Source organism: Daucus carota, chromosome 4, assembly GCF_001625215.2.
Source record: "Daucus carota subsp. sativus chromosome 4, DH1 v3.0, whole genome shotgun sequence".
NCBI classification, from domain to species: Eukaryota; Viridiplantae; Streptophyta; class Magnoliopsida; order Apiales; family Apiaceae; genus Daucus; species Daucus carota.
The window spans coordinates 30,283,528-30,299,140 of NC_030384.2; the positions used below are offsets into that span (position 1 = coordinate 30,283,528).

General features: G+C 32.5%; 4 protein-coding genes across 4 annotated transcripts; 3 read left to right on the forward strand and 1 right to left on the reverse strand.

The window, feature by feature from the left end:
- Positions 1 to 399: 399 nt before the first annotated feature.
- LOC108217193 (uncharacterized) lies at positions 400 to 1,200 on the forward strand. Its single transcript, XM_017390037.1, has 2 exons — positions 400 to 1,032; positions 1,123 to 1,200. The coding sequence occupies exons 1-2, from the start codon at positions 400 to 402 to the stop codon at positions 1,198 to 1,200; spliced, it is 711 nt and encodes a 236-aa protein (XP_017245526.1).
- A 1,966-nt stretch (positions 1,201 to 3,166) lies between these two features.
- LOC108217194 (uncharacterized) lies at positions 3,167 to 3,951 on the forward strand. The gene is made up of 2 exons (XM_017390038.1): positions 3,167 to 3,790; positions 3,874 to 3,951. Exons 1-2 carry the CDS (start codon positions 3,167 to 3,169, stop codon positions 3,949 to 3,951), a joined length of 702 nt encoding a protein of 233 aa, XP_017245527.1.
- Positions 3,952 to 6,936: 2,985 nt separating this feature from the next.
- On the forward strand, positions 6,937 to 7,735 carry LOC108217195 (uncharacterized). The gene is made up of 2 exons (XM_017390039.1): positions 6,937 to 7,584; positions 7,658 to 7,735. Exons 1-2 carry the CDS (start codon positions 6,937 to 6,939, stop codon positions 7,733 to 7,735), a joined length of 726 nt encoding a protein of 241 aa, XP_017245528.1.
- Positions 7,736 to 11,248: 3,513 nt separating this feature from the next.
- Positions 11,249 to 12,184, reverse strand: LOC108217196 (uncharacterized). The gene is made up of 2 exons (XM_017390040.1): positions 11,501 to 12,184; positions 11,249 to 11,326 (listed from the first exon to the last, which is right to left on the reverse strand). Exons 1-2 carry the CDS (start codon positions 12,182 to 12,184, stop codon positions 11,249 to 11,251), a joined length of 762 nt encoding a protein of 253 aa, XP_017245529.1.
- Positions 12,185 to 15,613: the final 3,429 nt, after the last annotated feature.

Genomic DNA, 15,613 nt, shown 5'->3' on the forward strand with positions numbered 1-15,613 from the left:
CTCGGCTCGAGCTCGTTTACTTAACGAACAATTTTTTGTGTTCGAGCTCGAGCTCGTTAACTTAACGAGCCGAGCCGAACGAGCTCTTAACGAGCCGAGCTCGAGCTTGTTCGCGAACAGCTCGGTTCGTTAAACAGCCCTAGTTACGGGACAGAAGGACTCCGTTGCGATAACAGATTCATTATTCTTTGCAATTTTCATCGATACGTGCATGTTCTGCAATTTACGAGCACTTGGGAGAGTTGGGACTCAACCCTTTTAAAGCTACTCCGGTAAACGAAGCGTTAACATTTATATCCCTGCACTATGTATTACGTATATAAATATCGGATACCTCTAAGTTAAACATACATTGCATCAAAAATTAAAATAATCTCCTTTCAAATTGATCATATAAAAATGGGGGAATCGCACTGTGGCAAAATCTGCCTGAAGCTCCTTGTGGACCGAAATGCCAACCGAGTTATTTTCGGAGAAGCCGGAAAAGATTTTGTGGATTTTGTTTTTCAGTTCCTTTCTCTTCCGGTGGGTACAGTTGTGAAGCTTCTCTCCAAGAACAAAATGGTGGGCTCTTTGGGCAGAATCTACGAAAGCGTCGAAAACTTGCAGGCCAACTACATGGAACCGAACCTCAACAAAGATGATGTTCTTAATCCAAAAGTTTATTCTAGCCTCGGAGATACTCCTCTCTTGTTAGGCAACAAAGCTAACGCTGATCAACTTAACGAAACAAAGTATTTCTATAGATGTCGCTATAATTGCTCATACGTCGGAAGTGATCAGCAGACAAAGTGTGGTGATTGTGGGAATATAATGACTCATCAAATGACATACGTCAAGCCTGCGGAGAGTAAGAAGGCTGCTAAAGTTAGCACGGGGGGTTATGTGAAACATCTGGTGACTTATATGATCATGGATGATTTAACAGTTAAGCCCATGTCTACTATTTCTAGTATCACTTTGCTAAGCACATTTAAGGTCAAGGACTTGAGTGCACTGGAGAACGTGGAGGTTTATATTGGAAAAATTGAGGTATATGTATTAAGGTTATAGTACTTAATTTAGTACCTGTTATATATTTTGTTCTAGTTTAATTTAACGAGTGATTATTTGGTGTGATAGGCTGTGGATCTGCTCAAGGCTTCTTTCGTGACGAACAAGGTTTTAACCTCTTTGTTTCTTGGCAATATGAAGGCTTAATCCAACGCTACCATGACAAGATTGCAGTTGCTAAATCATCACAAGTCATAACATGAAAGGAAGAATATATGTAACTTGATATTGTATGTTTTGAGTATTAATCAACTTGTTAATATTATGTCATCTATTATGCATTTTGGATGTATGGTTTAATAGTAGCAGTTGAATTTTTCGGACTAATTATATGTTACGGACGGCTTGGTGATGACTGATGAGTTTATATCTTAGATTTTCAGTTTTGCTACAGATACGTGGAATAATGCCTATGTATTTGTATTTAGGATTTGTCTAGTGTGTGGCATGAACACATCTAAAGATTTATTGGTTGTCGTAAATACAAGGATTATCATTATTAAAGGATGTAAGCCAATTAAAACAGGAAAAATTTATCAAATCTTTTGTGTGTCCATAGTCCATGTACACTCACACTACAGAAAAATCAAATTGTTTATGCTTCGTATAACAATTATTAAGAGATTTAGCAACAAAAAAAAAAATTATTAAGAGAAAAGTTTTAGTATATTTCATATGACATAATTATTCTCAATTTTAGTTCTCGAGCAATACGTCGCTCTGCTATATTAAAATGAAGAATGCAATGATGTGTTTGATTATTTTATGGCTGGCTTTGAATTTTTTAGGTCTCACCCAGTTTACGGAGTATTAACCATTGCAATGTTTCTCTTTGCCATAGGGTTTGTGCTAGAAATTTCTTATAGCCATGTAATTTAACAAGGATTTTTTTACTGGGAAAAGAAAATGTTTATAGGTCTCCAACATATATATGGATGATGGTTGATTTAACTTTGAGGTGAAGTGAAACAGAAGTGTAATCTATCTTGAACTGTTTCTAGCTTCATTCGAGCTCGATTTTAAAGGCTCCAATTCTACTCATAGAGTTGTAGGTTCAACTGGAATTTGTTGAACTTACATTTTCCTCCATCAATAGTATTCTTTTTGATGATGAGATGGGTTGATTGACATCAAATTACTCAGGTATTTAATATTCTAGAAACTAAAATGATAATCTATTTAGATTTGTCAGCTGTAACAGATATTTCTCCCTTTAATTTTTGGAATTGTTCCCCTTATTCTATCTTAAAAACAAATTATATGAGCACGATTGGATAGCCCAAATGGTGGGTTTATCCTCTTTGTCCCCGGAGATCCGAGTATGCGAAGCCACTAAATATGTATAAAATATAAATATACACATCAAGTATATATTTAATTAATACTAATAGGACGAATTGATTTTGACCTAAATTTTAAAGTATATAAATACTATTTTTAGGAATTTTGATTCTAATTATAATCAAATTTTAAGGAATTTTTTTTACCAAAATAACATTTTAAGTTGTATTTTTATTAAGGAACAAAATATTCAAATATATTAATTTTCATTATTGAGCCAAAACCTACTTCTATTTGACATAAAATATCGACTTTAAAATTTTTATTTAAATATTATAAATATCTTTTATTACTGTATGATGTCAATCATTTATCAAATAATATCATCCAACCCGTCATATTTTTTATGTAGTACCACACAATCAAATTATTTTTTTTACTCTCATTACATACAAGGATAAAATGAGATTGAAGCGAATTCCCCCAATCAAAAAATGATTGTGACATACCAGAAAAACCACTTTAATATTATAAAATTTAATTTGCTTAAAGAATTTGCAGGGGCATCCGATAGTCAGGCACAACAACCGCATATAACTATGTATCGCTCCAGCTAAAGGATTCAATATTCTTTGCAATTTTCATCGATACGTGCATGTTCTTCAATTTACGAGCACTTGGGACTCAACCCTTTTTAAAGCTACTCCGGTAAACGAAGCGTGAACATTTATATCCCTGCACTATGGATTATGTATATAAATATCGGATGCCTCTCATTCATGGATTGCATATTTGCATCAAAATAATCTCGTTTCAAATTGATCATATAAAAATGGGGGAAGGCAAAATCTGCCTGAAGCTCCTTGTGGACAGAAATGCCAACCGAGTCATTTTCGGAGAAGCCGGAAAAGATTTCGTGGATTTCCTTTTTCAGTTTCTTTCTCTTCCTGTGGGTACAGTTGTGAAGCTTCTCTCCAAGAACAAAATGGTGGGCTCTTTGGGCAAAATCTACGAAAGCATCGAAAACATGCAGGCCAGCTACATGGAACCGAACGTGATTAAAGATGATGTTCTTAATCCGAAAGTTTATTCTAGCCTTGGAGATACTCCTCTCTTGTTAGGCAACGAAGGTAACGCTGATCAGCTTCACGAAACAAAGTTCTTCTATAGATGTGGCTCTGGTTGCGGATATATAGCAAGTGATCTGAAGACAAAGTGCACTTCGTGTGGGAGAATCATGACTTATCAAATGAATTACGTCAAGTCTGCGGAGAATAAGGAAGCGGGTAAGATAAGCAAGAGTGGTTATGTGAAAGATCTGGTTACTTATATGATCATGGATGATTTAACGGTGAAGCCCATGTCTAATATTTCTGGAATCACTCTGCTGAGCACATTTAAGGTTAAGGACTTGAGTGCATTAGAGAGCGTGGAGGTTTATATTGGGGAAAAGGAGGTAATTATAATATATTTACATATAATTTATTTTTAGTGTATATTTTTGGTCTAATCTAATTAGTGATTATTTTGGTTTGGTAGGCTGTGGATCTGCTCATGGCTTCTTTTGTGACTAAGAAAGTTTTAACCTCCTTGTTTCTTGGGAATTTGAAGGCTTGATCGAACGCTACCACGAATTCGTTGCAGTTGCCAAATCATCACAACTTGAAAGGAAGAATATTTATTTATTTTTGCCAGTTAAAGAATATTTTTTAGTTGAAGTATGTTTTGAGTATTGTTCTGCTAGTTATGTAGTACTGTTTGTTAGCAACTATCGGTTACTGTTTGAAATCTCAAGAAGCTACTTTTGTTAATTTATTTAATTATATCTATTATGCAATTTGGATGTATGTAGCACTTGAAATGTTAAGTTTTATTTCCATTTTCAATAGGTTTTCTAAACAAATTATCAACTCTAACTTCAAACTTAGATAAAATAATATTAGAATTTAAATGGTGTAGTGGCTCTTTAAATATTTAAGAATTTTATCTTTCTCGTCTCTTTAAAAGAGATGAGCGCTCTTAAGAGATCGTTTGGTTCACCGAGTGAGGGTGGAATGAGAAACAGAGTTAAGTTAAACTGAGTTAAGTTGGTATGAGTTTAAGGTATCATATCGATGATAGTCGAGTGTTGGGATTGATATATTCAATTTTTTTAAAAAAATAATTATATTAATTAAATATATTAATAAAATTATTCATATTATATATTTTTGCATCATTTATTATTCTTGAATTAAAAATTAATTTTTTATTACTTAATTATAGACAATAAATCAAAATTAAAATTGATTCTCATATCTCTATCTTATACTCACCTCCATGAGCGTTAACAATCCATATTTTGAGGGTTTATAGTATGGATTTGGAATATTATTTTTTGCAATAAAACACTAGAAATGAGTATGTAATGAACAAAACATATATCTTACTCTAGATCCCCATGAACAAAATGACCCCTGGCTTATTATCATTCAACTAGCATAAAAGCCCGTACTAGGCACGAGCCTATAATTTATAAAATTTATTTTAAAATTATATATTTTAATTTTAATTTAATATTTTGCATAATATATTTGATTTTATAATTTTATAAATATAAATTTATTTTAAAAATCAACTAATAATGTTAATAATACATGATTCAAGTTGTTATATGGACATATTATTATTCAACATGAACTAACACAACATAATTTATATATGAAACGTTTATACTGATATTAATTTGTCCAATCGATTGTTCAATCAAAATTCGATAGTTAAGATTAATTTTGGGTCAAATTAATTTGATATAATCATATGATAGACGATCTTTAATTGTACTTTAGCTAGGGAACATGCATAATATATATATAGGATACTACTCTAATACAAACTACTAAAATACAAACTAAATACAAATCAACATAACTAAATTAATTTACACTTAAGAGTTTGAAGTAGTGTTGTAACATGTAATATACAAATATGCATATAATTCTCATAAATAATTTAGATAAACATTTTGATTCATCTCATTCTGATCCTATTATTTTTGAAGTCTAAGTACTTATTCTCGACAGGGTTATTAAGCTAAATAATTTTAATGTGCAATTCAAATTCACTAAATTATTTATTGATTAACGGTATATAGATGAGGTCACTCACTCTCCTTTTTTTTGTTCTCTTTTAGGTCACACACATACGAGTGAGCATTTATTTTGGTTAACCGAATACCGAAGCAAATTAATTTAATTTTTATTCATTTATGATTTTTGTATATATCAATATTATTAGTATTAGTAATTTCGATTGTATATTAATCTTATTGTTAGTAATTTAGTTCGAAACGACTAATTTTAATAAAATAAAGTATTTATTTAAAAAATTTTCCTAATTTGCTAGTAATATTCTCTACAAAACTTTGAGTTTTACCTTGGTTCACGTAGTTTGCAGGCTATTGCGTGAGCTCGTGGGTTTACCCAGTGCGCACCCGAAGGGTAGCGGCTGCGGGTTCCTACGTTAAAAAAAAAAAAAAAAACTTTGAGTTTTTGTTTCGTTATTTGATTTTGATTGAAATATTAAATTCAGTTCAGTATAACTAATTATTTTGGTTATGAGTGATATCAAATTATTAGCACAAAATTTATTAAATTTATGCAAATGAATAAATTATAATAATACTTTTATTAATGAGAGCAATCAATATAAGTATTTATTGTGTACATAGTTCATTAATTAGTTAGAATATAATAATTACATTAATTATTGGTATTTTTGTAATTACATTATAACTAAGGGCATAATTGAGATTTCACGGGCATTTTTTTGACATATTTTGCCCTTGGTTCTTCTTTTATATATAAGAGTAGATATAACATTCGTTTTTTTCTATTTCTATTCATGTTTCTCTTGTTCTGTTTGGATAGTAGCGTAATCAATCAAACGGGTTATTTTCTCTACAACCACGGACCTCATACTACCCCTGTAAACTGAAAATCTATAACCCCTAGTGCTACGGGAATACCATTTAATTGACCTATGCCTGTTTGACCGATTTCCGTTAATCCTGTCTTTCGTTGATAAGAATCGATCTTTATAGGGCTCTTCCGAATGAAATTCAATGGAATCCAACAAACCATATCTTCATACATAGCATCCCAAGTATCCGGATCGATCGAAAGTTCGATTCTATCTGAACTACTCATTTTCAAATGATATCCACCTTGTTCACAAAGATTTTTTTTTATTTTAAAATTTTCTTGAAATTGTCATGATATTATTATGTACTAAGAAGCTACATATCACATAATAATTTTTTAAGAATGATGATGGTCTTATCATGTCAACCAAACATAACATAAAAAGAAAAATAGTGGTTAAAATATCTTTCGGCTTCTCGTTTCACATTATGTATCATTTACTAATCGGAATTTAACTGCTACATTTAAGCAACATACGTTTCATTAGTACTCTGCAATATTCAGGAACCTGGCTACAATCATACCAAGCGTCAACACTTATTATATGCCAATTATCCCCACGTATTCCTCCAGTTCTGTGTATATATACCACAAGCCTCTGCCTGTGTAAGCTACTTTGAGTTACACAAATCACATACCAATGGGTGAAGCTAATTCGGGAAAACTCAGCCTGAAACTCCTTGTTGACAGAAATGCCAAGAGGGTCATCTTCGGGGAAGCTGGAAAAGAATTCGTGGATTTCCTGTTCAATTTTATGTCTCTCCCTGTTGGAACAGTCATTAAGATTCTCTCGAAAGACAAGATGGTGGGCTCGTTGGGGAAAATCTACGAAAGCATCGAAGCCATGCATGCAAATTACATGGAGGCGAATGTGAACAAAGAACATGTTCTCAACCCGAAAGTATCATCAAGCTCTCTTGCAAACACTCCCTTGTTGGGCTACAATAGTACTAATAATGAGCGTATCAAGTCCTCAGTGGTCTACAGATGTACTAATCAGTATGCGACATGTGCTTACACATATGCGTCTACCGACACGAGAGCTGTGTGTCCTTCATGTGGAAACTACATGAGTGTTGAACTGATTTATGTTCCTTGCCCGGTGGAAAAAGCGGCTAAAGTTCAGAAAGGAACAGGGTATGTTAAAGGGTTGGTGACATACATGGTGATGGACAATCTTGAAGTGAAGCCAATGTCGACGATTTCAAGCATTACCTTGCTGAGCACTTTTAAAGTTAAGGACTTGGGTGCACTGGAGACTGTGGAGGTTTTTATTGGAAAAGAGGAGGTAAGTGTGTGCTTTATGATCTGCATTTTAATTTCTCTGAATATTTTTGATTTGGTTTTTTTTTTTTTTTCAGGCTGTGGATATGCTGAAAGCTTCTTTTGTCACTGAGAAAGTGTTGACTTCATTGTTTCTTGGAAATAAGAGGGCATGATAAATTGATAATCCTGTGTTGAGCTTTCAACCAGATATATGTATTTTAGATTTTGAAGTACTCAGTATGAAATGTAAGGAAGCTGGAAAGCTCTATTGATATGAAGTTGAAGTTGATTGGCTTAATGATCTGTCTTGTTAATCGACATTTTCCTTTCTGTTTAGTTATTGAAAACTATTGCACGTCAGATATATTTTTCCCAGTTTCATCTTTTTTACACTGATCAGACTTTATTTGTTCTTGGTTTTTGTTATGAGAAATTGGACTGTTTCACCCATGAATCATGGTACCAGCTAATAAGCAAAGAAGGGGGTTAAATTTACAAGAAAGAGAAGGGAAATAAGGGTGCAAAAAAAAATTATTTCCCCTGCTCTTTATACCAATTTTATAATTTTTAGATCACCCTGCTTTGCTTCTTCAAAAGGCAGTTTATGAGGTAATTTTGAAATTATATGCCATTTTATTTGGTCGAATCTAATAAAAGGAGGAAACTAATTTTATTTAGTCGAATTAAATAAAAAAAAGGGGCCCCGGGAATAAAGTTCTGATCATAGAGCAATACTACATAGGCTTCACTGCTGATCATCCATGATCATTTATGTTACCACTTACTAGATCTTTCACAGTGACAAAAGAAGCTTTCAGCAACAAAGTGTACTTTGTTGCTTAACACTAGAGTGTCTTTGAACATTTAGATTAAGAACATCATCTTTTTTCAGATTAGGTTCCATGTTGCCTGGTTTTGGCCTGCACGTTTTCTATTTACAAATTAATTATCGCCAAGGATAATAAATTTATTTATCCTTTCGCTTTAGAGAAAAACAGACAGATAAATTAAAGCAGCCTTAAAATGTCCACAAAATCTAAATTTAGCCTCAGCAAATTTGTGGTAGACCACAAAGCAAGGCATTCCATGGAGAGGCTGGTTATGTATATATATAAACTATTTGATTAGCTTAGCCTGCAGATTAGAAGAGAATCCAAATTGGTTTTGTTTACCCACATTCTCTCTCTCTGTCTCTCAATTATCCTTGCTTCCCATTCTAGCTTCCTTCAATGGCAGCTATAACAGGTACCCTTCAGTTATCCTTGGATGTTTTTATTTAAATCTGCATTACATGTTTGTAACATACATTGTCGTATCATCAAATTTTAATTTTAGATGAATGATGCATTTGATCCGTAATGTACAACTATTTAATTGTTTGAGGATAAGGGACAACCTGGTGGTAAAGACGTATCTCCACCACTGAATTAATTCACGCTTGATATTTTCATCGCCTTGCATTCATTAAAATTATCTGAATAAATGTGCTATTGAATTCTGTCAGGGCGCAAGGGTAAAAGGGAGGCATACGACAGCAAGAGAGCAGCCGCGACAGCAGCAACCATTAGCAAGCACTCGGCCATTTTTGCTGTCGTATTATCCCTGCTATTATTACTTCCAGTCTCCGAAGGTTCACTATGGAACAGAGGTCCAAAGATCACAGTAAGCGTTCAAAATAACCACACCAATTATCTCAGCATAAGGTGCTTCTCCTTCGAAAGTTCAGAGAAAGTGAGGCACTTGGACGCTGGTGAACAATTCAGTTTCACATTTGCAACCAACTCATTGTTCCCTTCAGCCACAATGGTAAATTGTTCGACAAACATGGGAGTTTTTGTTGCCTACAGATTTGATTATCACTGCAAGAAGGTCCGAAAGTGTGAATGGAAATTCGATCTCAACCAGAGTTATCTGCTGGAGCCTTCAGCTTCTAACTGGGCTCCTACATGGATTCCAATGGATTATAATCCAAATTATGAATCATTAGAGAGAGGGGGTGTTGTGGAGGCTAAATATACCAATTAGAACTTTTAATTATATCTCTACTATATTGTACCCTTGCTCCTATAATTATATAGTATGCAAATGTTTGTCTAATTTGCTAGCATTGGTATGTCAGAGGTAGAAATTAAGCTACCATGCATGTGAAATTCCTTCACAGCTTTTTTCATATTTTTTTGGGAGCAAGCTCAATACATTTACTACTTCAATATTTAAGAATTGTTCTTGATGTTTGAAAGTTTGATGATAACCTACTTTCTAAGAAGAAGTTACTTTTTAAGTCAGGACACCTGAAAAGAAATTGAATCTCTTGATGAACCTAAGTCCATTCTCGATTAGTTACCTGTTAATATCATTCTATAACTTGTTGAACTGATTAAATTTTTGATCAATTATTTAAGGGATTTTCTCATAAATACCCAAGTCTAAATGATTTTTTGCAAAATTATTGTTATTTCTTAAAACAAATTGCAAAAATACTATAATTCAAAATATATTTGCAAAAATACGGAGGTTGTATATGCAACTATATCTGCAACCGTTAGCAATCATGTATACAACCACAAATGCAACTTAAAATTTTTTTTTGAAAATTACATTTAGTTGCATAATAAATTGCAACTAGTTGCAAATCCCTAAAATTAAAAGAATACCCCTGCGGGGCCAATACCAATATAAACAGTGCAACCTAAAAACAACTAAACCAACAAATTAGAAATCAACCAAAAGCAACCAACCTTCAACCTCTATCACAAAATCACCATTCACACCACCACACTCATTAAAACTCCCTGACCCTCTCAATTTCTCACACACTCATCGACTAATATCCTCTCTGCCGGCCAGCGATACAATGGCCGCCACTCGTCGCCGGTCATAAAGTTCCGATCTCGATTATTGGCGGACTCCTTCACTTTCTTCAAGACAACACGAGACAAGACAGAAAGTAAGAAGAAGATGAGAGCAATGGGAAAGAGAAAGGAGAGCGAGAAGATGGAGATAGAGGGGAGAGGGAGAGAGAAGGATACAGGGAGAGGGATGGAGAAGAGAGAGGTAGGTAGAGAGTAAATGGGAGAAAGAGACGAGGAGTTTAGAAGTACCGTATTTATGAAATTTACATTTTCTCTTTCTACCAAAAACGTAAAATTGCAATGAATACAATGAAGTAGTAATATTGCAATAAAAATCTTAAAAAATAATATATTGGATAATTTCCTATTATTTATTAATCATCCAATTAAAATAATTAAATTGTTATTCTATGTTTCTAGCGATCAAGTGTGATTTACGCTTTTTATAATATCACATCCAACGAATTCTTTTCCAGCTTCTCCGAAGATGACCCTCTTGGCAGTTCTGTCTACAAGGAGTCTCAGACTCTCGGGCTGAGTTTTCCCGAATTAGCTTCACCCATTCATATCAAATTAAACAAAATTTACTAATATCCAAATTCCAAAGAGAAGGGCACCATTGATATCAAATTAACGAAGATACATCATTAATTCTGACCAAAATGTCATCAAACAACCTACATGCATTAAAACCAAACTTCGTAGCATCATATTAGCATTGATCATCTTCAATCTAATTAAGCTTTCAAAACCTAAAACACAGCACGTCCTTTCTTGGATGCAGCAACAAAAACGACCTTCCATGCAGTAGATCAACGAGTACAGCTTGATTAACTATGGCTTCTGATTCCCAAGAAACAGTGAAGTTAATACTTTGTCCGTGACAAACGAAGCTTTCAGCATCTCCACAGCCTAATAAAACCGATTTCAAACCGTTAACCAAATAAATTAAAAACCTCAAGAACTCAATCACTTTTATATATACCAACTTACCTATGCTTCGAAAACAGTAAGTATGTAGTATATATATAAATAAGAAATAGTATCTACTAAACAAATATGTCGACGGTTACTTAGAAACAGTACCTCCTCTTTTCCGATGAAAACCTCCTTGGACTCCAGGGCTGACAAGTCTTTGACCTTAAAAGTGTTGAGCAAGATAATGCTGGAAATGGTGGACATTGGCCTCACAATCAGATTATCCATCACCATGTAATTTACTAATCCTCTGACATAACCCGATCCCTGCTCAACTTTAACCGCTTTCTTCCTCGGACCATTGACATAAGTCAATTTAGTGCTCATGTGACCTTGACAACTTGGACAAATAGCTTCCGGATCATCACAAACATAAATTTTACAATTACTATAACTAATACTTCCATCAAAATAACAGCACTGACAATTACATGCATTAGGACAACGGTAGGAAACTTTAGAGCCATCTACTTTATCATTAGTTTGGTAGCCCAACAAGAATGGAGTATTTGCAAGAGAGCTAGACGAGACTTTGGGATTCAGAACATGTTCCTTGTTGAGATTCGGCTCCATGTAATTGGCATGCATGGCTTCGATGCTTTCGTAGAGCTTCCCCAGTGAGCCAACCATCTTGTCTTTGGAGAGAAGCTTCACAACTGTGCCAACTGGGAGAGATAGAAAGTGGAAAAGAAAATCCACGAACTCCTTTCCAGCTTCTCCGAAGATGACTCGCTTGGCATTTCTGTCTACAAGGAGCTTCAGGCTGATTTTTCCTGAATTAGCTTCACTCATATTTTGGTTTTGTTTTGTAGTATTGGAAGAGCTTTTGTGCACAAAATGTGGGGAGATCCTTGTGTGATATATAAACTACAGTCGGGGAGAGAATTGAATTGCAGCGTGCATGTTACCGAAAAACTAAATAAGCTAACTGGGAAAAATTGAAATACGCATGCGCATCGGAAAGGGTTTGAGAGTTTAATTGAACTGTGTTTTGGAAACCCCTTTGCTTTGATCGGTGTTTTGGAAAAGAAAGAAAGAGTACAATTCTCCTTCTTCCACGTAACATAGGAAAATGATATTTCCAGAGCAATTCTTTTAGTTCCAGAACAAATTGAATGCTTTTTCCTCCTTGCATTTGCACAACACTTTCAATACAAATTCCTGTATATCATTTCCCTTAAATTATTGAAAATGTTTATAAACCGGCCAGTAACTCCTTTCACTTAAAATTCTTAACTGGAAATTGAGTTTTGACCTATTATAAATAAGAAAATAAAAATCTTTTCAAAATCTAACACTCCAATCTTATATTTTTCTTGTTGTAATTACTCCCTCCGTTTTGAAATATAGGTCGTTTGAGTATTTTTAAGTCTTTTGACCGCATGTTTAAAATTATTGTTTTTCAAATTTTCTTTTTCTGAATAATAACATCAATCATATATTTTTATTCAAAAAAAAAAAATTCAAAAATAATGATTTTTAGCATGTGGTCAAAAGACTTGAAAATGCGTGAAAAAAGTCGAGCGACTTATATTTCAAAATAGAGTAAGTAATTTTAGCCAAGTCTCTATAAAAAGAAATGCTAGATGTCCCACATTTTTCTTCAAAATTTTCCCTAAATATTGAGTTGTCAATACATATATATTAATTTTCTTAATGATAATATGGGACCTCCTGTGCATATATATGCGCCTCCAAATTAATTTTTGTCATGTGTTATGTCACATCATTTGATAAATATTTGGGGAATTTGTTTGGGTACTCCTCCATAAATGATTATATTTGTCACTATACATCTATACCAAATATTATGTCATCAATTATCATATTTAAATAATATATTTTCTATATAATAATTAAAATAATAATGACATACATTTTAAGACATAACCAATCATATCATCGAAACAAAATATCTTATAAGTTAAAAAAAATTTATATAATATTTTATCAGTCGAATTTAACCAACCATACTCTAAGGTTACAATCTTTCTATTTTTTTATTTATGAAAAAAATGAAATTTGACTGGTAAAATATTACCGTAGTCCACTTGAGATTAAAATTAGACGTACATATAAAATAAACGAACAAGTACACTACTCTAATATTTTACTAGTTCGAAGTGATCGGGATTGTAAAATTATAAAATTAATTTTTTTGCCAAAAAAATATTCACATAAATAAAGTTTATTAAAAGAGAAACATTTCAATATTATTTTAAAAATAATTATAACCTAACAAGAAACATATAAAAGTTAATCTTGGATATTTAGTTAATTATATCTTAATATTTAGTGCCATGTATTTATTTAGATAATTATATTCTAAAATTAATCTAAACAAAAGATTGCATATTGTGGGAGAAAAGGATAACGCCGTTTATTTACTAGCGTGCCACGTTCATCTATCATTTTATCCATACTTATGTTAATTTTAATTCAAAAGTTAACAGCGGAAGTGATGATTCTGACACCAGTAAACGAGTTTGATGAGCCATTTGAAACCTATGGAGACCAGAGATGTAGTTCATATTTTTTGTCGACCGGGAGCACTTACCGTCCCATCAACTCATATTATACTTCCTCTATTTAAAAATAATAATTTTTAAAATTTTTACGTATAATATTAAGTGGAAAAAAGAATATAGTTTTACATATCATTTTATACGTAAACTTTTATTCAGATTAAAAAAAAAGATGTGTAGATTTTGAGGGAGTAAATATTAAAATTCATAAACATTTTTCAAATCAAAACATAATTAATAAAAGATCTTTTTTCAAAAATACCCAAACTAAAATATATTTTTTTTTCAAAGATACGGTGCAATTATATATGCAACCTTATTTGCATTTCCTCTAACATGAAAATAACATTTTCAACCAGCATTACAATCTCATTTACAATTTGGACCATAATTTTATAAACGAATTTTAAAATATAAACAGGTTTACAAAACTCCCTTAATAAGTTCCAGTTTATAAATTGCCCATCCTTAGCTCAACCCACAGCAGCAGTCTAAATATAAAACTGTCAAATACGTTGGCAGAAAAAAATTAATTTAATATATAAAATTTGAGATGTCCCTTGTCCTTCATTTCAAGCAGTCGATGATTCCAGAAAATTAAATGTCGGGTAACGTGTCTAATTTTTTTGGAATGAAAGGGTTAAAACCCTCAAGAAATAAAGGCAGCCTTCAGCTCACTAAATTCACATTTTAAAAACTTTCTAAGCATGTAGAGAATATCAGTGTCTTAATTAAGAATGTCGCATGACTTTTAACAGTTTAAAAAGCCATATTTGCAAAACTGCAGGCCTTTACACATTTTCATCTTTTCTGGAACCAACAAGCAGGATCAGTAGCCATGCACGCAGGTGCTATAACAAGCTTAGCTGTTTTCTGTTGAACGATAGTTTTGACCCACTCGTGTATTGCCAAAATGGTCAACATATTTGTTGCACGCACAAGACTGGAGTGTTTGGCCATGATACTTGTTTGTTACTGACAAAGTGACCATAGAATCCTGTTGAGATTTTTGGCTGCATGTAATTTTATTTTATTTGCTTATCGGCTGCATGTAAATATATACTGTAATGGAATCAGCTAGGCCTGTAAATATCTGTCAAAAAAAAAAAAAAGAAGCTAGGCCTGTAAATAGACTTGTTCCGATATGATTCGAGACTATTTAAACGAATATAGATTTATTTAAAAATAATCTAGTCTGATATTCAATTCGACTAGAATCATTGAATTATATAATAGATTGGATTAGAATTTAGATCATACATCTGACCATCATTTGTAGATATATAATAATATTTAGATAATATTTAATTCTTATACTAAATGTGCTACTTTGGTGTTATTTTGGTGTCCATTTACTACCGTTTACAAAACTCGTTACACAATAAGTTCAAAATTTAATAAGCAGAACTTTGATTTTTAATATAATATATTTAATCATTAAAAATTATTTTTTGTTATTTTAAATATGCTGGAAGTTAAAAAAGAGGATTTAACTTTTCTAGCATAACCTCTAGATTCTCTTAATCCTAAATATTAATCAAATATGTAAATATTCTACAATTAAATTTAAAAAAGTTCGTTTCAGTAAGTCAACATTTGAAAAAGAGAGTTTTTGATTTTTTCAAAACGATCTTTCCAACTCATTATAAACTTTTGTACAACATATTCAAAACTAAAATAAGACTAATCTTTTAGT

Bases quoted from the DNA above. Each gene is read 5' to 3' on its own strand.
- LOC108217193 (XM_017390037.1), top strand. From the start codon at position 400: ATGGGGGAATCGCACTGTGGCAAAATCTGCCTGAAGCTCCTTGTGGAC. The intron at 1,033-1,122 runs GTATATGTATTA...TTGGTGTGATAG, and splicing joins TTTATATTGGAAAAATTGAG to GCTGTGGATCTGCTCAAGGC.
- LOC108217194 (XM_017390038.1), top strand. From the start codon at position 3,167: ATGGGGGAAGGCAAAATCTGCCTGAAGCTCCTTGTGGACAGAAATGCC. The intron at 3,791-3,873 runs GTAATTATAATA...TTGGTTTGGTAG, and splicing joins TTTATATTGGGGAAAAGGAG to GCTGTGGATCTGCTCATGGC.
- LOC108217195 (XM_017390039.1), top strand. From the start codon at position 6,937: ATGGGTGAAGCTAATTCGGGAAAACTCAGCCTGAAACTCCTTGTTGAC. The intron at 7,585-7,657 runs GTAAGTGTGTGC...TTTTTTTTTCAG, and splicing joins TTTTTATTGGAAAAGAGGAG to GCTGTGGATATGCTGAAAGC.
- LOC108217196 (XM_017390040.1), bottom strand. From the start codon at position 12,184: ATGAGTGAAGCTAATTCAGGAAAAATCAGCCTGAAGCTCCTTGTAGAC. The intron at 11,327-11,500 runs GTACTGTTTCTA...CGGTTTTATTAG, and splicing joins TTTTCATCGGAAAAGAGGAG to GCTGTGGAGATGCTGAAAGC.